Here is a 27,553-nt window from a genome sequence, read left to right as displayed (position 1 = left end):
TCAGGTCTAAAAATCTACAAGACTCGAATTTCGCTCTTTTACCAACTCGCCTATAAAATAATTTTTCTTAAATTTTCATTTATAGCGCGCCAAGTGTTCAAAATTTAAACTAGAAACCAGAATTTTCTCGACTTTTCTCTTCAATATATAGATAGATACCTACTGATGGATTGAGAAAACTCTGACCCTGATATTTAAAATAAATTTATGATACCGTAAGATACTTAAATTTTTTTATAATGATCAATAATATCAAATATGTTCTTTGTATTTTTAAAATTTATTTAAATCAATTATTTATTGTAAACAATTCAAATACAATTTAATAATTAATTTGTATTTCTGTATCATTAATTATTTTTTTTTACAAATGTAACTATAACATAACATTTTTTTTACAGGCTTAATAATATAAATATAACAACTGAAAAAAAAAAACAGAAAAATTATAACATTCAACTTTTTAAATCCTCGTCCACTTTCTTCTTGACATTTGAATCTGACGAAACGCCTGTGAACAAACCATGAAGAATAGCATCAGCAAATTTTTCTCTGTCTTCATCAGTATTAAGCGAGAATCCCAACGAAGGAACTAACTCTGTCTCAACCAATAATTTGTCATCAGGTTCGATTCTAGTCAAATTTTTATTATTTACTTTAATTCTCTGTAACAAATCATATTTATTTTTAAAATCAGGCGTTTTTTCTTGTTTAGGCAAATCGAATAATGTATGTGCAGACCGCAGCAGTCCTTCATGTTTAGTGTCCCCAACTTCATAATTATCTTTGACAACTGTCTCAGTGTTTTTTAATCTCGTGTTAACTTGTCGCGGTTCATTATTATCAATACTCGAGGAGACGATATCGTACGGAGGCGTCGTCAATGAGAATGGTCTAGGAACATTATCAGTTGCCGAATCTTTATCATTAAACGTAAACTTATTTCTGCGGTTAACTGAATTAGCTGTCGTTTCGTTAATAATTCGTGATCTTGTTCTAGGTCTCTGCCTTAATTTGCCGTCAACAGTGGGAACTTTATTCTTACGATAGTTATCAGCAGAAGTTCTAGAATTTGATCTCGATATTTCAATGTCTCTTATTGAATCAGAGGATGTGGGATCGTGTTGAGCAATGAGACTTCTTATCAGTTCACCAGTTGGATCTAAATCTTCACCATTATTAACTGTCAATGTCACTTCAACCGGAGAACTTTCACCGACAGCGGCGTCTTCCACCTCCAAACTATCTTTCGCAGAGTTATCTTTAAAACTAGACAATAAAATATCAGATATTGTTGAAGACTCGTCATCACTTGCAGTATTTATATGAATGTTTTTATTATCAATTAATGTGTACTCATAAGTTTCAGGTGGATAAGTTGAATTTTTAATTTCAATAAGTGAATGTATAAGAGGCGGATCAAATACTACAGATGGAGGCTCTATTATTTTACGTTGAAGATCCATTACCGTTGAATTTACTATTGGAGATGATGATTTTTCGACACTTTTAATAGTCGTGTACTGCTGCTGTTGAGTTTCGATTTCATTTTTTAATAATGGAATTACGTCAGTGACGGGAGATTCAAGAGTTGTTTGGAACCAGGAAAGTGTTGTCGGTACATGAACAATATTTGGTGTCGGTGTTGTAGATGACGGAGATAAAGATGAAGATGATAATAATGACGAATGATTTCCTAATTCTTTAAATTTTTCAAACACTACATTGTCATGTTGCTCGACGTTTGAATAATAATAAAATGGTGGGAGAATACTTGAAGAAGGTCTTGTAATGGCTCTGTCATTAAGTTCTAAAGAATTTAATTCATCCGATTGTTCTTCACTACTATGATTATTATAAGGATGAAATTCAATGCTTGAAATTTCTAGATCCCGTTGAGATTTTTCGGTAGTCGTAGTGGTAAATCTTGAATATGAATTTGATTCGGCAGTTGAAACTTGCGGAGGTTTTTCCGTAGAAATGTATCTTGATAGAGGATTTAAATCAATCGTCGAAAACTCCGAGACGTTAGATTTTTCAGTGATTGATTCGTCGTTTTGTTTAGCCCTGAATCGTATTGCTGGGCGCGGAAAAGAAATTTTGTTCAATTTAAAACTTCCATCGTCTTTTAAAATCGTCGGAACTTCGACAGCGAATGGTGAAGTTGTCTTTACACTGGCTGGCGTTACAGGCGTAATTCTTTCCCTAGTTGTAGTTGTAGTTGTTGTCGTAGAAGCTGTGGTCGGTGTCGGTGTCGTGGATGAAGGTCTCGTTGGTGTAATCCTCCCACGATTTTTTCCTTTAGCTGAATATAAATGATCAGAGCTTTCGAATTCTAAATCGTGCCTTGAACGTGATGCTGTTGACCTTACGATTGTAGGAATCGTTGGTGAATAAAATCTTCGTGTCGTCGTCGTAACTGTAGGTACTGTAGGTGCATAAGAAGGTCTAAAGTCATTGTTGTATCTCGTATCGACATGATCTTTTCTATCTCTGCCAACAGTATGGATCTTTATTGAGGATTCATCATCATCATCACCATTATTATTATTATTATTATTATTAAAATTATCATTGTTATTATTATTATTATTATTGTTATCATTATTATTACTAGATTGTGAATAATAACGTGAGTTGCGATTACGTTGATTTGCCGATTCCGAATTAGAATATCTTGAGCTGTATTTGTATTGCGAATAATCCAAGCCAGACTGATCATTAGAGTAATCGGAAAAACGCTCAGAACTGTGCAGATCATTGACATTTGGAGTTTCATTGATTAGTTCACCGTTTGGTGGGTCCTGAGGATCTACAGAAACCCCATTACCCGATGATTGAAGACTCGTCATTTCATAAGCCCTGCGCAGATACTCATCACCATCATCAATAACTTCACTCGTCGGTGAAGAAGTTTCAATCTGATAAAATGACTTTGTCGATGAACAGTCAACTTTATTCCACCAATCGCACGTCAAGTAACGCTGGCTAAATGTTGAACCAATTGGACACAGGAATGAAGACACCAAAAAATTACCATCGCACACGTGAAAGAGCTGACATCCAGCTTCTTCATCCGCATAATATCCTGGTTTAAATAAAATAGATAATAAAAATTATATTAGTAATAAATATTTCCTTGATTACTTAATAATCTTGTGTAATTTAATTTCTCATCGCTAACGCCCCGCGCTCATAAATAAACACCGGGAAAAATAAATTAAAATAATAATGATACTTTTAATTTAAAACCCTAACAAATTAAATGGTTTATTTAATAATAATTTAAAATATTTAAATAATGTTAATTACCCGCCAATTATAATATTTAAATTATGTTTTAATAATTTACTAATTATTGTATAATAACGTTAATTAAAAATTGCAATTAAAAAATACATCAATGGTACAAACATAGTAACATCATCCCAGCATGTTCTTTCATACTATAAATATATGTATATACATATAAGAAAGAGTTAAATACTAATAGCTAGTATTTCACAATCCACGTGCGTCTGTAGAATCTAGATCTTCAGCAGACTAGTTAGTAAAAAAAGATTGCCGTCAGATAAACCCAATAAGAATTTTTTAAAATTTATTTATTTATTTTTATTTACCCGGAACGTCGTCTCGTATCGATGGCTACATTTAATGAACCACTAAGATGCTATTGTGAAATCGATTTCAAAGCACTCCTTAATCGATACGCTGCATTCATATATATATATACAAGTTATAAGTAATTGTACAAATTATTTAAATACCACAGGACAAATAAAATCTAATCGATTATGCATAAGGACAAAGAATGCGTAAAAATGAAATTTATATTTATATTGTTGTTATATATTTATGTTTGTTATATATCGGTAGGTTCAATAACGCCAATAAAGCTTAATAATGATTCTCCGACTTGCTGACCTATTACGAAAGCTAATAAAATGTTAGCAGCAGATTCCGTGATATCTCTTTGACTTGTAACGCGGTACCATCATATCCTGATGCGCATCGTTAGTACATATATTTTTATACATAACGTACTTCCATCCTTGACATCGATGCTAAAGGTGACAAAAAGCCAAAGTAAATGACATATATTTTAGCTAAATGCACATTAAGTACAGATACCACGTGTATATGGTGATCAATTATTACAAATGATAATTATAATTTCTGAAACCGGTTTTTCGTTTAGAGTCAAAGTTTAAATAAATTTTTAAAAAAACTACTACACTATCTAGTCATCACAAGATGACAGTGTAATTAGTATAAGTAAATTTTAATTTTTGCAATAATAAATTGCAACAGACCCTCGTGCCAACATTTGCTGACTATCTATATGTATATTTTATATTTTTTACTTTGTTGTATTCTATAACTTTCCCAAGATATTTACATATTATACTCATAAGTTAGCTTGTCTGTTAATTTTATGGAGGTGTAGAGCTCACATAATATTATTTTTTTTTTTTTTTTTTTACTAAATTTATTTAACCTTGAGGAGGTCCCGAGAAAGGGTCCGATGATTTAATATATGACCTCACCTCTAAATTGACGCTCGCATGTAAAACTAGTCTGTGGAATCCTCCTATAAGACGGATAATCTACTCCCGGTTCTCCTGGTACGTTGAGTCGGTAGCTTGATAAATCTTTAAAATAAAAAATATATTAATTATGTAATAGAATATTATATTTTAAATACCAAAGTTTACAAACAATAATATATATTGTTATTAAAATTATATATATATTCAGTATGATTATAACCATAAATTTCTTACCAGTCTCTTCATCGTACGGGTCGTAAATGTCAAAGGAGTCATCTACAGTCGGTTCGTAATATGTGCTGCAATTATTTACCAACATATTTTAATTTATACACTAATAATTAAAGTAATGATGCAAATAAATATAGTATAAAGTGATAATAATAATAATAATGGATTATTTATTGCTTTTTTTGTCAGAAATTTACTTTCCACGTGATCCGTCAACCGCTCGGCGATGCGCGTGGTTTTTCTTCGGCGCTTCCTCCTCGATCTTAGGGTCAAGTCCATTAGTATTTTGGCAAATGATAAGAACTGTAACGACTATGGACAAATGATAAAGTAAAATGTAATGTATAATTTAAATAAAATAAAAATTATGATGCTGATACTAACGACGTCTAATAATTTTTTAATTTTTTCAAAAATGATAAATTTTAAAAAAAAATATTTGGGAAAATTGTACTTATAGTTTTTTAAATTTTCTACATCTGCATTTTTTTAGCGCCAGTTTTTCAAACGAGGTTTAAATTATTGCTGGTATATCTACATATATATTATTAATGTATAAATTTACTAGTAATATTAATTATGAGTGTAAGTGTAACAAATATGAGACTAATAAATTTTAAATTAATTAATTAATTCAAATAATGAAATTTAAAAAAAGGCGCGTAATGATTTTTGAATTATCTAAGTATACATTTTTTAATTTCCGTTCCTTTACAATTTATTTATTAGAAAATTTTTAAAATTTCCAAATGTCAGTCAAATTCCCGCTCATTATGCATTTAAACCCAGTTTGAAAAACTGACCCTTAGTTTGTTAATAAAATTAAAAAAAAAACAATTGGAAAATTGTTAGTCGTCTGATAACTTCAAAATCATTTATACTCTAATTGTAATAATTAATTTAAAAATTAAAAACTTACAGAATACTAAGCGGATCATATTAATGATTTAACATGAACGTAAATAATAAAATAACACAAAATTAAAAAAATAAATATAAATAATATTATTGATATTGATATAAAAGTAGTATCGCGATTCACTCAATGACAATAGATCACTGCACTGTGACTTTCAAGACTCATCTCCAGGACTTCTTCTTGAGTTCTTCGTCTTCTCACTACAACAACAACCACTATAACAACAACAGCTAAACCAGAGTCGTAGTGTAAGAATCACGTCGCACCCAAGATGGGAAGAAGGGATGAGTATAGGCAAGTTGCCTCTTACCTTTTCCCCATGACTTTCCTACCTCTCACTTGATACTGCTGTCTCTTCTTCACTTCTTGTTTAATCAAATCGCGGATCGACTCATACTTATCACAACTTATACTCAGCTTCAATATATAAGTACATATATATACATATATAGGTATAGAGATAAATGTACCTACCATAGATTGAACATATCGTACTATAAATATACAAACGCGAAGATAATTATCCTCGGTAATATAAATCCTTGAACTATCATTCGGGGTCGCGCCATTGCTACCATAAGCTCAATAGAAAAATTATTTCAATGAACGAGATATAATTATTGTTATAATTCACATCTGGAAAGCAATTTGAGAGAGTTGACCACTGAGTAATTATCACAATAATTCGATCTGATCTTAATTTACATTTATAATTGCAATTATTATTGTAAACAAAAAAAATGTATCCATAAACAAGGAAAGGAAAATTATAGAAAAATTACAACATTAGTAATATTATCTAAATTTAAAAGTATCGCCGACTTTCCTTTGTGGTAATTTTCTATCTGTAAAACCATTGTAATTGTCCGAGATTGAGAAAGCTTTTAAGAAACTTTGAAGTGTCCTATTACAAGATGGGAGTTTGAGAATATAAGTAAAACAATGCTGAGGATAATAAATTTATGGTTTAAAAATAATTTTATCTTTATCTCGCAATTAAATTAAATAAACCCCTTTATTATATTACGCAAGTGATATCGAACACAGCTAAGACTGAGAAGTGTATGCAGAAATCTAAGTCGCCATAATCAATGTCTAATGAAATACTTAATCCTCATCGTGAATTAACCGAAAAATAAACATTACTTTTATCTACCATCTTCTATCATCTTCAGTTCTTACTTTCAAAATTTATTGCAATGTTACAAATAACCGCGATTGACCCATATTTACATTTATATTTATTATTTAATATTTACCTGGTGAAATTACAAGATTTAAGTATTTTTATTTTTATTTTTATTATTTATAATGTAATTGTACAGTTGAGCCGTTTATAGATGTCATTATGTAATTTTTATGACATTGTTTGAATTCTTCTTTCATTTCTCACTCTTCTCGCATTCTTTATTCTACATCATCATCATAATAATAATAATAAATAAATAAAATCGTCCCTTATGATTCATCTCAGCAACAGATACGACTTTCGCTTTCCACTCACGCACATCAATATTCTGACTTTGATCTTCTTCCTTATAATATTTTTATTAGATTTATTTTTGAATTTTCAAACCTTGTAATTCAAATATGAAGTGAACCAACGTCTAATAATTTTTGAATTTTTTTCAAAAGGATAAATTATTTTAAAAAATATTTTTTTTAAAATTGCACTTATAGTTTTTTTAATTTTCTACATGTGCATATTTTTAGTTTTTTTTTTTTTTTTAATTGATTTGTTGAATAGAAGTCTGAAAATTATTAATTGTCTGCTATCATATTTAAATTATTCTGAAGTTAGTAGACAATTCAAAATTTTCAGGTTTCCTTTCAACAGATCAATTAAAAAATAAAAAAAAAATTACAAATATTCACATGTAGAAAATTTAAAAAACTACAGGTGCAATTTTTTAAAATATTTTTTTTTTTCATAATTTATCGTTTTAAAAAAAATTAAAAAACTGCAAGACGTCAGCTAACTCCAGTATCGTGTAATTTAATTTAATAAATAAATATAAGAAGATTGAAATATCTTTGCGGATGTAAGATAGGAGAAAAAAAAAATGAAGTCATTGATGTAATAAAAAAAATAGGATAGTATTCACACGATTTCCATGTAAATAAAACGAGTAACGTCAGAGATGAATGAATGGTCGGGAAATAGTTGTCAAGGTATATGTATCCAAGATTGCCGTTTATAGATTGTTACTTAAACTCCATACCAACAGCGTGAGAATAATTGCGTAATGATAATCGGTAAACAAAATGTACTGTGAGAGAAAAATAATAACGGATTCTTCTTTAATAGTTTTTCTCATCGTTATACATTTATCTAAATTATCAATATTGTTATCATTATATTGCATTGTATTTCCGTTTTTAAACCAGTAGTCAATATTTCTAAAAATATAAATAATTATATCAAATTATGTTTAGATAAACACTTTGATGGCACACTTAAATAATTATCTTACATTGTTTCAAAGTTTTTAGTTTTATTTTAAAGCTATTCTCATTATTTATTACAATGAAAACAAAACGAGAGTAAATTTGGAGTAATTATGGATTTTATTTCAATCTTAATTCCCGCAGTTCTAAAAAAATCACTTCGCATACGAAGTAAGGAGTTTGTTCTTTCAGTGGAGGAATTTCGGAGTGATCTGGATTTTATTTCATTCCGATTCGGAGTTTGAATATTTAAATAAACTCCCTTATGATCCTGAAGTTGGCAGACAATTAAAAATTTTCGGATATTTTTTTCAACAAATAAATTACAAGTGCAATTTTTTTGAATATTTTTTTTTTTATTATTTATCATTTTAAATAAATTTCAAAAATTATTAGATGTCGGCTAACTTCAGTTTCATACTCTCTTAAGAGTGAATTTCACCCCGAGGGAATTAAATAAATAGTCATCGACTCCGTATTTAATTCACGTTCACTCCGCAAATTTTTTACAGTATAATTGTACTGCTAATTTTTATTATGGCACTCCTTTTTTTATTACTTTCCCTAGTTATATATATTTGCGGATTATAAAAGATCATCTTTTATTGTAAATTTATTATTTTTATAAGGATAAGGGTAATAAAATTTGCTTTTGAGACAATATCAAAAGGTCCTTTTAAAGTTCACGTTCATCTATATCATGTCCTTGTAATACTTATTATTGTCATTATATATTTTATTACATTAATTTAATTTACATTGACAATTATTTCAATACTTAAATCTTTGATTACAAAAATTTTTACTGAAAATTTATTTTAAAATTAATTAAATTTTTTTTATCGTGAAAAAAAAAATACTTTCTGCCAATTTTGTCGCGGTAATGAAGCAATATCTCGCTAATGAGTATTAAAAATAAAATAAATTTTTTTTATGCCTCGGAGTTATTTGTTTAGACAATTACTTTTACTTAGGTATTTTGAAAGTTAATAGTTGATATCAACAAAACTATTATATTGCAGCGAACATTTTCATTTGTCTTTTATCATAAGATTTTATTTTATTTAAAAATAAAAAACTTTCTTATCGTAAAAATAACAAGTAAATTATATGAGTGTGAATGTAGCATACATCAAATTTAAAATTATTAATCGAGTAAATAATTAATAAAACAAAATTTTAAAAAATGCACATTTAAAAAATTTCAAAATTAATAAGTGCATTTTTTATAAATATTATTTTTAAAATTATTTACTCTATTTATTTATAATTATAAATTTGTCTGATGTCTGCTACATTCACACTCATATTATTATTTATAAAAATAAAAATAAAACGTATTACAACTGTGTAATTAAAAAATATATTTAAAGTTTTATTAAATATTAATTTTATTACTCAACAAAGAAAAAATTTTTATTAATTAGACACAAAATTATTGACATAAAATTTATTGATATCCCTAAAATTAACTTTAGATACATTTGCTTTTTTTCACTTTTACATTAATATATATATATTTATTTATTTTTGTTAAATTCATTAATTTATATCAATTCAATAATACGGCACAGGCTTTACAAAATTAAAAAAAAAACACAGAAATAACCCACACGTATAAAGGAATGATGGGTAATATCACGCGTGTGATTACGTTTAAATCGGCATGCATACGCGCGATAATTAATTTATAAATTCAAATAATCATAATAATGATAATAATAATAATAATAAAAAAGATCACTAAACATTATTTTAAACCAAAAGTAAGATGTTATCATAGCAGTTGGAGGTAAATCGGCCCTGCTCGACTCATTACGTATTTGCACCATCACTGGACCAGCCGCGTATTACATCAATATTAATTTTTTGTGTTACCTGATATCGAAAGCTTGTCGAGAAACAAGAGATTAAAATTTAATGTTTAAATAATTATATTGTACGATAATACATGAGAATCCGAATTGAATAATCGTCAAAATTTATCGGTCACTGTTATAGTTTTTTTGTTATCCGAAATAATTATGTATTATTATGATTAATTATGGTAATTAATTTAAATTGATTATGCAACATTTAGCGGTTAAAGTATTATGATTTTTTTTCCTTTGTTATTATCCTATATATAGTAGTATATAATATATATCTATAACTTATCATTTTCTTTTATTAAATCGTCGACTATTTCTACAATGGACCCTCGATCAGACTGTTCTTTAGTGTACAATAGTAGACACTACGTGCTAGACAAATTAACGCAATTAAAAATGCACCTACAATAATAATAGTAATTAAAATATCATTCCATATGTTAGTAATTAATTAATCATTCGATTATAAGTTATATATAATACTTACCAATGTATACAACATAAATTCCACCGTTGTTACCTACGAGAGTGTACGTTCCGACCTGTAAAATAAATAAATTTTAATTAGTAAAAATAAAATAAATAAAAATTTAATTGTGCTTAAATGACACTTACAGTTACAGAAATACCAATTACGAGTGCAATTATTCCAATAGTTATAAACATTATTCCACGTCCTCTAGCAAAATCTGGCCCAACGGAAGACACTTTACGACAATGTGGACATCGTGCCAATGCATTATTCAGAGTATTGAACTGCAATATTCAATAAATAAAACACTTAATTATATTTAAAATGTATATTGTTATAATTGTAATTATTAATGCTATCAAAGTTGGAATCTGCTTCCATAAAACTGCGCTCACATGCAAACTTTCCGAGAATTTCGTATTTCATGTTACAATTATTTTTTTAATGGAGAACTAGAAGTATGTAATTAACTATATTATAATGGGATTTAATTAGTATATTTATTATTTAACTCGGCTATAAATAATTTTATTTTTTTTAATTTTTTTATTGAGTAAAATTTTTAATAAAAATTACTCGAGGTCATATGAGCATTTAGTGTTCATTAAAAAAATTAGGAATGTTGATTAATTACCGGATTTGGTAATTATGGAGAAATATTTTTTCAATTTGGAGTATCATATGATTTTATTAATAAGAATGTAGCAGACATCAGACAATTTTAAAATTATTAATTTCCAAATTTCCTAAATGCGCATTTTTAAAAAATTTTATTTTTTAAATTATTTACTCTATTAATGATTTTAAATGTCTGATGTCTGCTACATTCACACTCAATTTCATAAAATTAACTATATATTTTTCTTGTTAAGCATCGAGGCTCGTAGCCCCTGACCTCAGGAACTACCTCAAGCCTGTGACAAAGTTCATCCCCTCTAGGGAAGGGTGATAAGAACATTGAGGTAGATCAAGAAGAGACATTCCAGGACCCTCTGAGAAGACCCAACGTGATGTCATCTAGCCATTCTCACTCTCCCCCTTATCATATTATTATTAACCATCCGTATTATACGATTAGTTGTCAAACCCAATAATATTTAAGTTAAATAAATATTTAGTTCTGTCTACAAGCAAGTGAAATCTATTAGTCTTTCTTGCATATTTACATTTGTTTTAAATATTTTACGATTGCTACAGTTTCAGTTCTATTACCCATTAAATAAATAAATATTTATTACCAAAAATGTGTCATGACAATGTGCACAACAGACTCGACACATCCCAGGCATCGATAGAACCGGTGGTGTAACCGGACTAGGCGCAAGATTTATAATACGTTTGCAATTTGGCCTGGGACAAGCAATACGTTGTGATGAACTCTTGCATATTAATAAACAATGGCATGGACATCTGACATATTTTTTACCCGGTGGAGCATTTCTTATTGGCTATAAAAATAAATAATTAGTGGTATTATTATTAATAACAATAGTTACTATCTACAATTAAATAAGCTTTAATTTTTTTAATCTACTCTAATTTAATATAAACACACAATAAAATTACCGTAGCTTCATTACACTGGTTACACTTGACAACGTGTTGATCTTTTTTTCCGGAAATATCAATCATAGCCTGACATACTCTGCAGGTGACCATGGGCATTCCGCTTTGATTTGCCGACTGATAGGGTGGTGGTACCTCATCAGGACCAATTGGTGAAACTGTGTTGACATTTGATTGTGTACCATCTAAAGTATCAGGAAAAAAAAAAAACAATATCATTATTATTGAACATCAACTCGGCTATAATAATAAATCAATAGACTCTCAACATAGCAGTAGATAAATTAAAATGACAGTATGATAAATAAATTTTTAATAAATAATTACCAATAGCATCACTGGTACGCGAACTGTAATTGACACTTTCATTTTTTAAGAGCGGTTGTCGCTCACCCTCACGACCATCACCCATTTTGTTAGAACAATAAAAATTTAACCGTCTAATTAACAACTAATTTTTATACGTCACAAAATTATCGTTCACCAGCTATATGTCGCTGTCAATGTTTACTAAAAATATAAATATATAAATATGATTATATATTATACTTTTATATTGACACTTGGTACATATCTATGACACAGTTATGAAGCCGCCATCATACTGTTTCTCTACTGTCAAATGTGTAATTCGATGTATTTGCAATAAACTACATACACACATACTCAAAAAAAAATCACTTGGATTAGATGACACATTCACTGACCGAGAATAATTCTCCAGCGCCATCTATGTTTTAAATAAATTTGTTTTACCTGACAACAAAAACTTTATCGACTGTCAGTTACTTCCGCAAATTAATAAGTGTGAAGTTAGCAGACAATTAATAATTTTTGAATTTATTTTAAACAATTTAATTTAAAAACTTAAAATTTACACATGTAGAAAATTTAAAAAACTACAAGTGCAATTTTTAAAAATATCTTTATGTTATAATCCGTAATTTTTTTTTTAAATTTTAAAACTAATAAATGTCAGCTGACTTCAGTATCATTATCTGCTATTTCACACTCATGCAAACTATCACTCTTTTAAAAAAAAAAAAAAAAACAAGTTCCTTACACAAAAATATATTTACGTAATTCCCAAGATCACACACACAACCTAAACACCCACACACAATCGCAGTAAAGTATTTCTTTAGTTTTTAGTAAACAGCGACACTGAAAACACGCCCAAAAATTTTACCTAGTCTTCTTGCTATCAGTCGTAAGTAAAAGTGCGCTAGTCAGTCTATGTAGAGTTACGGGATCCACAGTTCAAGTTTCAAGACCAAGTTCTTCATACATACATACAATAATATAAGCGATAAAGAAATTTGCTGACAACATTGTATTTTTGATAGCCAGTAAAACTCCGAGCGCTTTACAAACAACGATCATCTAGCGAGGAAATAAAAATATATAATAATATTCAACGTGAGTGACAATTTAATAAGTGACGTATTTGCTTGAATAATAAATAAATTTTTATTGGAGATATTTTTCATAACGCAATTAAACGTAAGTTGATGGCACGATTTATCATATCGATTGTAATTATTTCCAGAATGTACGAGTGACGCATTAAGTTAACCGAATACTATTTGTGAAATTTAAACTTTATTAATATCATTAACACAATCATTCTTCATAACTATAATTATTTATTGTCGGTGGCATATTATTGGCTGACGTAATTCTAAATAATGTTCAGTTGAATCTACACTACGAATAAAATATACATATGTAAGGCATTGATATTATGAAAACAAAAAATAACGTTTTGTTTTCGTATTAGAGGCACGGGTTATTTTATATTTTTGTTTATTTCATCGGTTATACACGAAAAATATTTACTTTTATTTGCTTCTGCATTTTAACGATTTGTAGCATCATGTAATGTAGGTCATATTTGTGTTTTTTAACATTGTCGATATGTTGGATAGTTTTATTGTACACTGAGAAACTTCTTTTTTATTCATAAATACGTTTTTTAATCGTTTAACGATTAATGACGTTTAGTAAGTTCGTTAACGTGATGCGTCATCCAATTAATACAATGATGATAATTATTATTGATAAATTAGTTTTTATACATCACAATTGATAATAACATATGTCTTTATTTAAAGAATTTTTTTTTTTATTATTTTAAATGTTAATTATTATGATACTGAAGTTAGCCGAAGTTTTATAAATTTTTTGTTTTTTTTTTAAACTGATAAATTTTTTAAAAAATTGCACTTAGAGTTTTTTTAATTTTCTACATGTGCATATTTTTAGTTTTATTACTTTTTTTTTTTAATTAATTTGTTGAAAAAAATATCGAAAAATTGTTAATTGCCTGATAATTTATGATACTAATATTAGTCGATGTTTTGTGATTTTTTTAATTTTTCAAAATGATAAATTTAAAAAAAAAAATTGCACTTATAGTTTTTTAAATTTTCTACATGTGCATATTTTTAGTTTTATTTTTTTTTTTTTACTAATTGATTTGTTAAAAAACAAATCATAAAATTTTAATGAGTGTGAATGTAGCAGACATTAGACAAATTTAAAATTATAAATTAATAGAGTAAATAATTTAAAAAATAATATTTACGAAAAATGCACTTATTAATTTAAAAATTTTTTTAAAAATTTAATTTTATTAATTATTCACTCTATTTATTTATAATTTTAAATTTGTCCAATATCTGCTACATTCAGATTCATTACTGACGTTAACCAACGTTTAATAATTTTTTGATTTTTGTCAAAACGATAAATCATAAAAAAAATATTTTAAAAAATTGCAATTATAATTTTTTAAATTTTCTACAAGTACATATTTTTACTTTTATTTTTTTTTAAATAATTGATTTGTTAAAAAATGAATATTAAAATTTTTTTCCCATTATTATACAATTTTAATTAACAATATCTAATTTCCCTAACAAAAAACAATAATAATACTTTTATATTATGTACAAAACATTTTTATTTGCGATATGATTCATTGCAATGCGAGTAAATCGATATTTCAAAGAAGCGTTTATATCTCGTTTGAAAGTCGATCTTATAAATTCTTTGAAATTGATAACAAAAAAATTTATCACGAGTTGGTGATAAATTTAAGAGAAAATTACATGATATATAGACAGTAGCATACTAGTATATATATATATATATATATATATATATATATATATTTAATCCATATATATCAAGAATTAGTACTTGATTACCAGGTAAATATAATAGATAACAAGTGACGTATTTGAAACGTAAAGACGCACACATGAGTCAATGGTTAACACAGATTGTTTAATAATCTGTAGCTCATTTATTATTTATAAAACGTATTTATCAAAACAGACTAGATTTAATAATAAACTGGTAATTTATTGAGATATTATTATTGTTGGTAATTTTAGGTTCTTTAATCAGCTAAACCAATAAAGATGTCCAACTGGCAGAGCCCACCACCAAATGCAGGATTTTATCCAGGCCAACAAGGTTTTAATCTTTGATTTAGTTTAAAAAATTATAAGCATATATCACTTTATTTCTTAATTACGTTCGATACCTGTCATCTTATCGTACAATTATTATGTCAATTCACTTAAATGTCTCACGTTAATTGATAATTTTTTTTGCTACAAGACATGAACATAAATCATGTTCACCGCATCGTAATATTCCGATAATTCAAATAATTTGTTTACTTAATTAATTAACTAGTTTTTGAATTATCGGAATAGTTGCTGACTTTATTCCGCTGTCCTAGATAAATATATCCACATATATTTTTTACAGCTTTAGTAGTTTAAAAAATCTTATTATTTTTAAGCTTCATATCATAGGAAGCAGAATAAGTATTGAGTAAAACCATCAACAGCAATGGAACCTCGATGCAATTCATCAACTTCATAATATAATTATTTAATATTCACATAAATCACGTGATATAATCGTAAGTTTTAATCATTGTTGCTTATCATAAAATTAAATTTGTTTGCGCAGGGTATCCGTATCCACCAAATCCCGGGTATCCACCTAATCCAGGCTATCCACCACCACAAAACGACTGGAATAACGGTCAAGCACCACCAGGTATATATTTTACAATTATTTATTTTATTAGTAATTACTGGTGATATATTTAAAAAAAAAAAAATCAATGTACGCAGCTGGATTCATTCCAACCGGAGGAAATTACGGACAAGGACCACCACCAGTTCCACCTACTGCAGCATTTTCTCACCAGCCCGGAATGTACGGGGCAAGTTATGGAGACGAGGCCCTTCACGATGAGCCAAAGGGCTTTGATTTTAGCGACAAAACAATCAGACAGGGATTCATCAGAAAAGTCTATGCTATTTTGATGTGCCAGCTGTTGCTGACACTGGGTGTTATTTCACTTTTCTTGTTTCATGAACCGACTAAACGATATGTGCAACATCACGAGGGATTATTTTGGGCTGCACTTGTTATTTTATTTGTCTCATTGATTTGTATGGCTTGTTGTACTAGTGTAAGACGTAAGGCTCCGATGAATTTCATATTTCTTTTCCTATTCACCGGCGCTGAAAGTTTTATGCTCGGTACTTTGTCATCTCGATATGATAGCAAAGAGGTATGTATATAATAATCATTTTTTTTTTTTTTTTAATATAAATTTTAAATACGAGGATCATATTTTAAACTTGAGGATCATATTTTAAATTGTCAATAAAAATAATTAAATTATTTAAAATTATTCAGGTACTACTGGCAGTGGGAATAACCGCAGCGATATGTTTCTCATTAACAATCTTTGCATTCCAAACTAAATGGGACTTTACTGGCATGGGAGCTGCGCTCTTTGTTGCCGTAATTTGTCTCATGCTATTTGGAATAATCGCTATGTTCTGGCATGGAAAAATAATAACAATCGTTTATGGTACAGTTGGTGCGCTACTATTTTCACTGTATCTAATTTATGACACCCAATTGATGCTGGGCGGCAAACACAAGTATTCTATTTCACCCGAAGAGTACATTTTCGCTGCATTGAATCTTTATCTTGATGTCATTAATATATTTATCTACATTTTGTCTATTATTGGAGCTTCACGTGATTAAATATTTTATCAATCATGTAAATTATAATCATCATCATAATCATTATTATTGTTTACTTTGTTTAAAATCATTGTGTAACAAACTTATTATTTTTTTTATTTTCTTTTGTTTAAAAAACAAAAACACCGAATAAATTAATAACCATTTCAATTAATAATATTAATGACTTATTAAACAAATAAAGTTTGCAAGTTTGAAGGGTTTTGCACTGTTATCACAAAGTATTTTTCGATGCTAACTTTTTGAAATACAAGCAGGCTTCAAAGCTTTATCTAGTCCATAAGTAAAATTCAGAAAATATTTTAATATCATAATAATTTTGTTCTTTATTTCTTGAGGTCATTCTCAAACAGCTCTCCCCCCACTGGTAGTGTTACGATTCTACTCAAGAGAAGTAGCTACAACTCCACTCAGTTATATCTTTATTCAGCTTCAACTTTACTCAGCGGCAAGTCTACTCATAAAGAATTGCTATTTTAACGATAGGCTAAAATACATGAATAGAGTTGTCGTTGAGTCTAGTTAAACCTGAGTAAAAAAAAAAAAACTGAGTAGAGTTGAGGCTGAGTAAAATTGTGAGTGAGTAGCGTTGCAGCTACTTCCTTTGAGTAGAGATGTTGTGAGTAGAATTGTAAATCTGCCACCCCCCCCCTTCTTTTTTAAAATTTTCGGTTTCAATTATCATAAGCGCATCAAAATTTTATCAATTCGTGTTACTAATTTCAAAAGGCCGTATAATTTTTTTTATTACCCGTGGTTTTGTAATCTTATTTTTTTGTTAAAAATTTTTTTTTTCAATATGATTGTGAATTTAAAAAAAATTGTACGCCGTTTTGGTTTCAAACAGTGAATAAAGCCAAGAGGGCGTATAAAAATATGAGTACTTTTGTAATTAGTGACGTGTATTAATTAAAAAAATATTAAAGTATTTATTGAAAAAAGGACAATTTAACTGAGATGAAGAATTTTAAAAAAATTACTTACAGTTTTTATCAATTAGGAGCTAAACAAAATTTATTGAATTAATTCTAGTCTTAAAAATTTGAAAATTCGAATTGTAATTGATAAAGATTTTACTGAAATTTATTTTCCAAATTTTGTTTAACTCCCAATTGATGTCAACTGTAAATAATTTTTTAAAAATTAAGTGATGAAATTTAGATGCACTTACGACAGTTAAAAGTTGAATTTTTTTAAAAAGTATCGGGAACTGTTTGAGAATGCCCTTAAATAGAAATGAATGTTATTATTTATTTCATAAAGTTTTGTTAATGTAAATTTATTTTACATTTCATTTTATTATATTTCATAAATATTACATTCAAGTATTCACCCTTATTCGACCTTCCTTAGAATATTAAAAGTCCTAATTTTTTACTCATTAAAAAAAGCTTTTGACCTTTAATATTGTCAAATATATGTAACAAACATTTATTATATATATATAGAGAGAGAGATATTCGAACTTAGTAATAATAATTAGTAGTAATAAATAATATATAAGGCAAAGAAAATATTCGGCATAGATTTGAGCACATGATTGTGTCGTTTCATCCAGCATTAATAAATAAAAATTATTTTATTGTAAAAGCTATTTATAAACAAATACAAACTCAACTTATATGTACTATTTAAATACGTTTAAATAAAAATATTTAAATTTATGCTAATGTGATCAAAGCGCAATTACTAATAACTTTAATTAAATAAAAAGGGATAAAAAATAATACATTTCTAAACAGGTATACATATATGAAGAAATTGTGTATGATTATATTTGTAACAGTAAATTAGTTTTACAGCTTATGGGATCGAATTGTATTTTATTTACTTATTGTTGTAATATATATTTATATATAACATATATTAATTAAGTTCAATATACACAATCGGTCAAACATTACATCCATTTATAGATTATTCAAAAATTTTTATTGTATAAAAGCCTCAAAATTTTTTTGTATATTAGTTCGCGTGCTTATTAAATATTATTATTAAAAAAAAATTTAACACGAACTTTTTTGTATTTTCGTTTTTACAGTAGAGTAGTACCTAATATTAACCGAGCTCCAATTACTTGGTACTAAAGACTTAAAATTTTTTAAACTGTGGAATTTAATTAATGAAAATATCCAGTTACACTACTGATCATAAGTTTGCAAGCATTTGTAACACTGACTTCTTTTTATATAAACATACTTTTGATTTCTTTTATATATTTGAAAATGGATCACTGCGATTAGTTAAGTACCGCGAAATAATTAAAAATGGTAATAAATTTAATTGTAGAACAAATAAAATTTTTTATTTTACCAAAAATTGCAGTTGCTTCCAAACTTTCTGTTGATAGAGTGAGTAAAAAATACTAATGCTAATCAATCAATATTTTGCTTTAACGATTAATTACTAAGTGTACACACTGGTATATAGTTCAGTCAAGTAGGAAATTTAGAAAACTGCAATTTTTTTTAATAATTTATCGTTTTGAAAAAAATTCAAAAATCATTAGACGTCGACTAATGTCAGTATCATTTTTTAAGCATCTACAATTTTTTATTTCGCTGTATTTTAACTAATCGTGCGCCATTTTCAAATATATAAAAAGTACATATATATAAAAAGTTAGTGCTAAAAATTCTTGCAAACTTTTGGTCAGTAGTGTGTAAGTTGTAAATTTTTTATGAATTAAATTCCATAATTTAAAAATTTTCAAGTCTTCAAGTACCCAGTGATTAATTGGAGCTCGCTCAATATTCGGTAGTTATCCTACTTGATTGTTTTATTTTTAAATTTTTTTATTGTGAGTATATTAAAAAGAAATACTCGCAGACTTTAATGTTTGTGCACGTACAATAGACATACAAGATAATAATAGGCACCTCAGATACTGTCTTTTTGTTTATTATTTTTTTTTTGTTTATTATTATTATTATTGCCTAGATGTTGCGTAAGTAAAAAGGATGAGACTAGATGATACATTTCTTCAATTACACTTAGTTATATCTTCATTGTGGGATTACACTTCTGTATATTTTTAACTTATTTAAGTTTTTAAATTATTTCTCATTAAACCTAATTAAGCAATTTAATAAAAAAACATTCCCATAAAATGATACCAGCCAATAGTATAAAACTGAATATTGTAAAAAATAATTCGCCTTGACAATGACACTAATTTATATCAAGAAAAGTTTTTTTTTAAATAAATCGGGCAGTGACGATAAAAAAAATAATAATTTTAAATATTACTAACATCGATGCAAAAAAAAATAGTGATGCAACTTAAAACGACACGATATGCATTAAGCCTATAATCACAAATCTAAACTGGCACGAGTTTATATATGAGGTTATTATTATAAATATTATATACGTTGTTTATAATAAATAATAAATAGTAAAAAAAAAAAAAAAAAAAAAAAAAAATATGAAATTAGCAGCACCGATTCGAACTCCTTTCTACCCTACGATCGACTGTCACGCGATCAGGCGCGTCTTGTGGTTCTTTCCCATGTGTTTTGTCCAAAATAGCCTCTGCCAATTCACTAAACGCACGGTCAATATTTATGTTTGCCTTCGCAGAAGTCTCCATAAATCTGATACCATGCTCTCGAGCAATCTGTTAAAGGTCATAACAAAAACAAGTCAAAAAAATTCATTTAATTAAATTTAAATTTAAAAAAATTACTAACAGCTTCTCCTTTTTCTGTACTGACAACACGTCTATCCTCCATATCACTTTTATTACCCAATATCATTTTTTCTACATCCTCGTTGGCGTGCTAAAAATAACACAGTTATTATAAATTATGATTAATCAACCGGAAAAAAAAATTCTCTCTTCGGAGTTTAAATGTTTTTGTCCGCTTACTTCATCAATATTCCTGAGCCACTTGACAATATTCTCGAATGTTTTTTCATTTGTTATGTCATATACAAGCATTATACCCATGGCTCCACGATAGTAAGAAGTTGTGATAGTGTGGAAACGTTCTTGACCAGCGGTGTCCCTGTAATCACATAAATATTTTTTGATAAGCTGTATGTTTCATCACAACTTATGATAAACAATTTTTTATATTCAACTGACTTACCATATCTGAAGTTTTATTTTTTTTCCTCTCAATTCAACTGTTTTTATTTTAAAATCTATTCCTGTAATTTAATTTGAACAGTTAATTAATGATGTAATCAACCCAATTGATGCTTAAAATTTAAAAATAAAATAAGACATTTAGACAATGATTAGTATAATTAAATATCAAAATAGATAATAATTTAATCATAATCAAATATAAAATGACAGGTCATTGATCTTGTGGACTTACCTATTGTAGAAATAAACGTTGTTGAAAAAGCATCATCGGAGAATCTGAATAATATACAAGTTTTTCCAACCCCTGAATCCCCGATGAGCAATAATTTGAATAACAAATCGTATGTTTTTTTAGCCATTTTAATAAAATAATTTATCAACCCCAAGAATTGTGAGCAAAAAAAGTGATAGAAAGTCCAAGCGCCCGGTGGAGAAAAATTTAAACTTGATGTTATTTTTGACAATCACTTTTAGCTCCTGCTATAACATGAAACTGAGTACTGGACTAGTCACTAGTTATAAGTTGGACATTTAGTTTTAACTTTTGTTTTACTTTTTATAGTATTTCAAGGTCAGTGGAGGGCGCGTCTCAACGTTAACGACGTACAACATTGACGTAGAGAAATTAAACGTCTTATCTGGACTTTGTTGATTATAAATGTTAAGGGACACACAGGAAGAGGGAATATAAAAAAACACTAGATGAATACAACTATAAACTTATGACTCTGTTTCTAGCCACTTCTTGCACACTGATTTTCTACTGTAGCAAAAGCAAACTATACATATCTATAAATATATATGTATATGTATTTAATATTCGCAATGTTTTTTTTTTTAGCAATTTCTCAGAAATAATACAGCGACATCTGTAATAATTGTTGAGAATTTAAATTTCACTCCTACTTTTCACAATAGGATTAATCTATTGGTTAAAAAAGAGCGCGGAATTTAAAAATATTTTTATAGATTTTAATTATTCAAGATGAGATCACTCATTCTCTTTCTCAAATTCAAATAAATAAAATGATCTTGATGGTGAGTGTGAACATAACTGACAAGTGTCAATTTTCAAATTTTTGAATAAATAAATAAAATGTAAGTAGAATGAAAATTAAAAAATACATATTTAGATCAATGAAAAATTAGTACGCGCATTTTTTTTAAATATCACTATTTTAATTAATTAATTTGTTTATTTAAAGTTTGTTAATTGCCTGATATCTGCTACATTCACTCTAATATGCTGAAGTTGACAAAGAATGAGCAATTTTCTGTTTTTTTTAACAAGTCAATTATAAAAATAAAACTAAAAATATGCATATGTAGAAAATTTAAAATACTACAGGTGCAATTTTTTTAAATAATCTTTTTTTTATGATTTGTCGCCTTTAAAAAAATCCATAAATTATAAAACGTCGTGAAAATTCCAATGGAATAATTTTAAAGAAGGCCGAGGACAGCAGGTTTGTCATATATTTTATTTTTATTAATTATTCATTTTTTTTATTATTACAAAATAAATTTTACTTTTTATTAAATGAAAATATAATTTTTGTGTAATTGACAAATGACATTTTTTTAAATGTTTGAAATAAATAAACAGATTGTAAGGTAAAAGTTCCTATACCCGCTCAGTATTATTAAAAAAAAAGTATTTGAAAAATTGCACCTAGAGTTTTTTAAATTTTTTCCATGAGCGCATATTTTAAAGTTTTCTTTTTTGTAGTTAATTTTCTAGAAAAAAAAAATCAGAAAATTGTATATTGTCTACTACCCGGCAAAATCGTGAGTTAAAATTTAAAAAACAGGTCACCAATTTTCTTATCAATACAAATTTAAAATCGATCATAATAATATAGAATTTATTAACAAAATAAAAAATTTTCAGATGTCTGATCTTCTATTATTTTAAATAAATGTATTAACATTTTTAATACCGGGTATAAATTTGAAATCTATGACAACGATTGGCCAGTTAAAATTGTGAAAAATCCATTGTGTATAGTAGTAGTTCAATTGTACGAAAGTTCCGTTACATTGATGCATTTCAATCAAAATATGATAACATGAAAACTAGCCCAGCGATTGTGTATTAACCGGCGGACATCATCATGTACCTATAGCCTATAGCAGGGTATAGGAAGTAAGGTAAAGAAAATGTTAGAAAAAGTTGCGAGAATCAAGAAGTCACAAAAGCAACGTGCTGCAACGTGTCGACATTGAATCCAACACTATTTTTTATTTTTTAAAAATAAAATTTGCGAATTTCGTGCGTAATGGCAGCCGAAGTTCAACACTTGGAGCCTCCAAGCTCAGCAAGCTCTGAAAGGTGAATTATAAATAATATTTATATAATATAATATATATTTTAATTTTAATAAGCTTAATTTTTTTATGCTGACTTGACCGATGTGCTGGTACATTAATTCGACATGCTGTTTAAATAAAACTGTTGTCAGTTGATAATTATTATTATTTAGTTTATGAATTATGATAAATTAATTGGGTATATATATATATTTTAGCGATGGTGATATGTGTCTAGAAGATCGTGCCGTGTTCCTTGCAGACGGTGCTAGTGATGATGGTGATGTTGATAGCAGAGAACTTGCTAGTCCTGCACCGCAAGTACCTCCACGACCACCGTCAACTGGTAATATTTATTTTATTTATTTACTATTATTATTGTTAGAGAGTTTTTAATTTATTTTGTAAGGCAGTTGATCATTTTATGTTGACTAGTTGATATGACTGCCGGTTTTTAATGATTTGATTTTTTAAAATTTATATTTTAATGATAGGCTCGCAAAAATCGCCTCGATCAAGAAGACAACGTACAACCAGCATGTCACAGTCAAGTAAAAAAACTTCTACGGAATGTATTTTGCGTAGCAAGCTCAGGACAATTTATATAGCCGGTAGACCTGCGTGGTATGATTCTGCTGGACAACAAGTTGAACCTTTTGTTATAGGTTAGATTTAATTAATTAGTATTCAATTATTGAGGCATTCCCAGATATTACTCTCCGCTTTTTAAAAGCTTCAATGATCTTAAACTGCTACATGTGTGGTAAAATCTTATTAGTTAATTAAGAAAACGTTTGAACATTAATTGAAAAGAAGACAACGTGGTTGCAATCTCGCTGAGATAAAGAGTAAAAGACCTAGTACCTGATCAGGGAAATAGTACTTGATTACTCCATACATTTAGTAAAATTTAGGGAATATAAATATACAAATACATGAGTAATCAGGTACTAGTTTTCCAAACAAGTACTGGGTCTCTTATCTTAAATTAAAAAAAAAAAAGTACCTATAATTGTTATCAATTAGGAGTTAAAAGAAATTTGTTAAATTTCCATAAAATCTTTATGTCAATTTCATAATTAGAATTTTTAAATTTGTCATCTAAAATTTATTTACTAAATTTCATTTGACTTCTAATTGATGACAATTGTAAGTAATTTTTTAAAAATCTATAACTTGATGAGATTGCAACCACGTTGTCCTCTTTTCAATTAATGTTTTAATTTCTTTTTAGTTAATTAATAAAATTTTAATATAGTGACCAGAATTGAATATTTTTAAAAAGTAGGCGACACTGCGAATGCCCTAACTAATTTTACTGTAAATGAAAATAAAATGTAATATTTATATAGGAATTTGTGGAGGCAGTGCTTCTGGTAAAACAACAGTCGCAACGAAGATTATTGAATTTTTAAATGTGCCTTGGGTCACATTATTAAGCATGGATTCATTCTATAAAGTATGAATTTAATTATTTTATTTTTTAATTCAATTAGTCTGAATATTAATGATAATAATTATTGATAAATCTTCAAGGTACTCAATGAAAAGCAACATCACCAGGCAGCACGCAATGAGTACAATTTTGATCATCCTGATGCATTCGACTTTGAATTATTAAGACTTACATTGCAAAGACTTAAAGAAGGACGTAAAGTTGACGTTCCTATTTATAATTTTGTTACACATAGTCGAGAAAGTCGCACTGTAAGTTTTATTAATAAACTCAAATCTTTTATTTATAATACAGAAATTTTATTTATATTTTTTTTTTATAGAAAACTATGTACGGTGCTAATGTCATTATATTTGAAGGCATTCTTACATTTTACAACGCCGAAGTATTAAAGGTATCAAAAATAAATTTAAAAATTCAAATACTAAATAATTTCGCATAAAAAACTTTTATTTTATTTTTTAAAAAAACGATATCGATTTTAACTTGCGTGGAAAATTATTATATAAATAATTTATCTAGCATTATCATTACTATGGATTCCTAGAGATCATATATATGTATACAATTATTTATAAACGATAATCTGTATTTAATAATAAATTTAATATGATTACAAACTTATAACTTTAGATGTGTGATATGAAAGTATTCGTGGACACCGACGCGGACATCAGATTAGCGCGGCGACTTCGCAGAGATATATCACAGCGAGGCAGAGACTTGGAAGGTGTTTTGAAACAATACTCGGCGATGGTTAAACCCGCGTATTGTTATTACATCGCACCTTCTATGGTACACGCAGACATAATTGTACCACGTGGTGGAGAAAATGAAGTCGCAATAAAACTTATTGTCCAACATGTTCATACGCAATTACAGCTGGTACGATATTTAATTATCTTGTGCCATTGTCCAGTGCTGATATGACAATATATACATATGTACATATATTTATTCTGTTTGTTATTTTTTAAAGAGAGGATTTAAGTTACGAGAGAAACTCGCTCACTCGTACACTGGACAGCCTTTACCTTCTGTCTACATGTTACCTGATACTCCTCAAGTAAAAGGACTCCATACACTCATACGAGACAAAAACACTGAACGAGATGAGTTTATATTTTATACTAAACGATTGATACGTTTGGTTATTGAGTATGCGCTTTCTTTGTTGCCATACAAGGTAAAATAATTTTTATTTTAAAATATAGTATATAGTGCAAGCGAGACATTTAAAAACATGGGAGTGCTGAACCCGTGGGAAAAAGTTTGATATGTTAAACTTCTAAACTTGAGACAGATTAGAATTTCGAATGGAACTTTTTTTATTTTTATACTAAAAAAAAAGTTTATCTAAGATTTTATATGAGCGAATTTTGAGTAAAAAAAGAACGAATTTAAAACTTATTTTTACTATTTTTTACCCTTGTTCTGTAAAAATTCCATCAGAAACTAATGTTCCCATAAGAATCAAAAAACATTCATAAAAACTTCCAGAGGTTTTTCAACTTTTTCGAAACGAGGGTAAAATGTAAAAATATATTTTGAAAACGTTCTTATTTTCATTCAAAATTCGCCCTTATAAAGTTCTAGATTAATTTTTTTTTACCATCAAAATTACAAAAGTTCAAAAAAAGTTCCACTCAAAGTTCTAATTTGTCTCAAGCTTAAAAGTTCCACATGTCAAACTTTTTTAGAATGATTTTTTATACACACGAGGGATTAAACTATTAATTAACATATTTTATTTTTTTTTAGGAAATAGTGATAGATACACCTCAGGGTATACCCTATCATGGTAAACGTGGTGCTTCTAATAAAATTTGTGGTGTCTCAATAATGCGAGCTGGTGAGACAATGGAGCAGGCGTTGTGTGATGTCTGTAAGGACATACGTATTGGAAAAATATTGATACAAACCAATGAAAATACTGATGAACCAGAGGTATAGGCTGGCTATAATTGAATTAATTAAATTCCCACTAATTAATTAATAAATTAAATTATTAATTTCTTTTTTAGCTCTTCTACCAACGACTGCCCAAAGACATAAAAGACTACCGAGTTATTTTGATGGACGCAACAGTCGCTACAGGTGCAGCGGCAGTAATGGCGATAAGAGTCCTCCTAGATCACGACGTTGTCGAGGATAATATTTTTGTAGTTTCATTACTGATGGCTGAACCCGGTGTTCATTCAATAGCATACGCATTCCCACGTGTTAAAATAGTGACCTCAGCGATCGACCCTGAAATAAATGATCGTTTTTACGTAATACCGGGAATTGGAAATTTCGGTGATCGGTATTTTGGTACTGAACCTCTCAATGATTTAGAGTAAACCTAGTATTCAATTACTTAATTTCTTTTGTTAATATTTTATTTTTATTGATTGTAAATAATATACAATATTATTATAACGTTTTTTTTTGTAAGCGTTATATTATAAAATTGTCGCCGTAACGTATTGGCCGGAGGATTTAATAATAAATTTCTCATGCACTATTAATTACATAATTTAAATTTTAAATAAATGGTCTGT

General features: G+C 27.9%; 5 protein-coding genes and 1 long non-coding RNA gene across 8 annotated transcripts; 3 read left to right on the top strand and 3 right to left on the bottom strand.

The window, feature by feature from the left end:
* Positions 1–404: 404 nt before the first annotated feature.
* LOC103578151 (probable serine/threonine-protein kinase nek3) lies at positions 405–5,969 on the bottom strand. The gene is made up of 5 exons (XM_008559129.2): positions 5,701–5,969; positions 4,979–5,093; positions 4,785–4,849; positions 4,548–4,652; positions 405–3,088 (listed from the first exon to the last, which is right to left on the bottom strand). Exons 1-5 carry the CDS (start codon positions 5,717–5,719, stop codon positions 456–458), a joined length of 2,937 nt encoding a protein of 978 aa, XP_008557351.1. The 5' UTR covers positions 5,720–5,969; the 3' UTR covers positions 405–455.
* Positions 5,970–9,565: 3,596 nt separating this feature from the next.
* On the bottom strand, positions 9,566–12,796 carry LOC103578153 (type 2 phosphatidylinositol 4,5-bisphosphate 4-phosphatase). Its single transcript, XM_008559130.3, has 6 exons — positions 12,385–12,796; positions 12,058–12,242; positions 11,730–11,939; positions 10,635–10,775; positions 10,507–10,561; positions 9,566–10,421 (listed from the first exon to the last, which is right to left on the bottom strand). The coding sequence occupies exons 1-6, from the start codon at positions 12,467–12,469 to the stop codon at positions 10,336–10,338; spliced, it is 762 nt and encodes a 253-aa protein (XP_008557352.1). The 5' UTR covers positions 12,470–12,796; the 3' UTR covers positions 9,566–10,335.
* On the top strand, positions 10,328–10,776 carry LOC103578152 (uncharacterized). Its single transcript, XR_549439.3, has 2 exons — positions 10,328–10,549; positions 10,637–10,776. It is a non-coding gene; the product is annotated as an uncharacterized LOC103578152 (long non-coding RNA).
* Positions 12,797–13,139: 343 nt separating the features above from the next.
* LOC103578154 (protein lifeguard 1) lies at positions 13,140–18,812 on the top strand. 3 transcript variants are annotated; one of them, XM_008559132.3, is made up of 5 exons: positions 13,140–13,476; positions 15,459–15,540; positions 16,048–16,137; positions 16,215–16,660; positions 16,789–18,812. In XM_008559132.3, the coding sequence occupies exons 2-5, from the start codon at positions 15,486–15,488 to the stop codon at positions 17,146–17,148; spliced, it is 951 nt and encodes a 316-aa protein (XP_008557354.1). In that variant the 5' UTR covers positions 13,140–13,476; positions 15,459–15,485; the 3' UTR covers positions 17,149–18,812. The 3 variants fall into 3 exon arrangements, with proteins under 3 accessions (XP_008557354.1, XP_008557353.1, XP_008557355.1); XM_008559131.2 differs by having other exon boundaries at positions 13,140–13,560; XM_008559133.2 differs by lacking the exon at positions 13,140–13,476 and adding an exon at positions 15,305–15,383.
* A 1,379-nt stretch (positions 18,813–20,191) lies between these two features.
* Positions 20,192–22,054, bottom strand: LOC103578155 (ras-related protein Rab-10). The gene is made up of 5 exons (XM_008559134.3): positions 21,477–22,054; positions 21,243–21,303; positions 21,020–21,158; positions 20,841–20,930; positions 20,192–20,767 (listed from the first exon to the last, which is right to left on the bottom strand). Exons 1-5 carry the CDS (start codon positions 21,601–21,603, stop codon positions 20,582–20,584), a joined length of 603 nt encoding a protein of 200 aa, XP_008557356.1. The 5' UTR covers positions 21,604–22,054; the 3' UTR covers positions 20,192–20,581.
* Positions 22,055–23,306: 1,252 nt separating this feature from the next.
* On the top strand, positions 23,307–27,520 carry LOC103578157 (uridine-cytidine kinase-like 1). Its single transcript, XM_008559137.3, has 10 exons — positions 23,307–23,576; positions 23,773–23,900; positions 24,049–24,219; positions 24,907–25,013; positions 25,091–25,261; positions 25,333–25,404; positions 25,644–25,895; positions 25,990–26,196; positions 26,772–26,957; positions 27,035–27,520. Exons 1-10 carry the CDS (start codon positions 23,524–23,526, stop codon positions 27,350–27,352), a joined length of 1,665 nt encoding a protein of 554 aa, XP_008557359.1. The 5' UTR covers positions 23,307–23,523; the 3' UTR covers positions 27,353–27,520.
* Positions 27,521–27,553: the final 33 nt, after the last annotated feature.

This window comes from Microplitis demolitor, chromosome 4, assembly GCF_026212275.2.
Source record: "Microplitis demolitor isolate Queensland-Clemson2020A chromosome 4, iyMicDemo2.1a, whole genome shotgun sequence".
NCBI classification, from domain to species: Eukaryota; Metazoa; Arthropoda; class Insecta; order Hymenoptera; family Braconidae; genus Microplitis; species Microplitis demolitor.
This window is presented reverse-complemented; position numbering and strand designations above follow the sequence as displayed.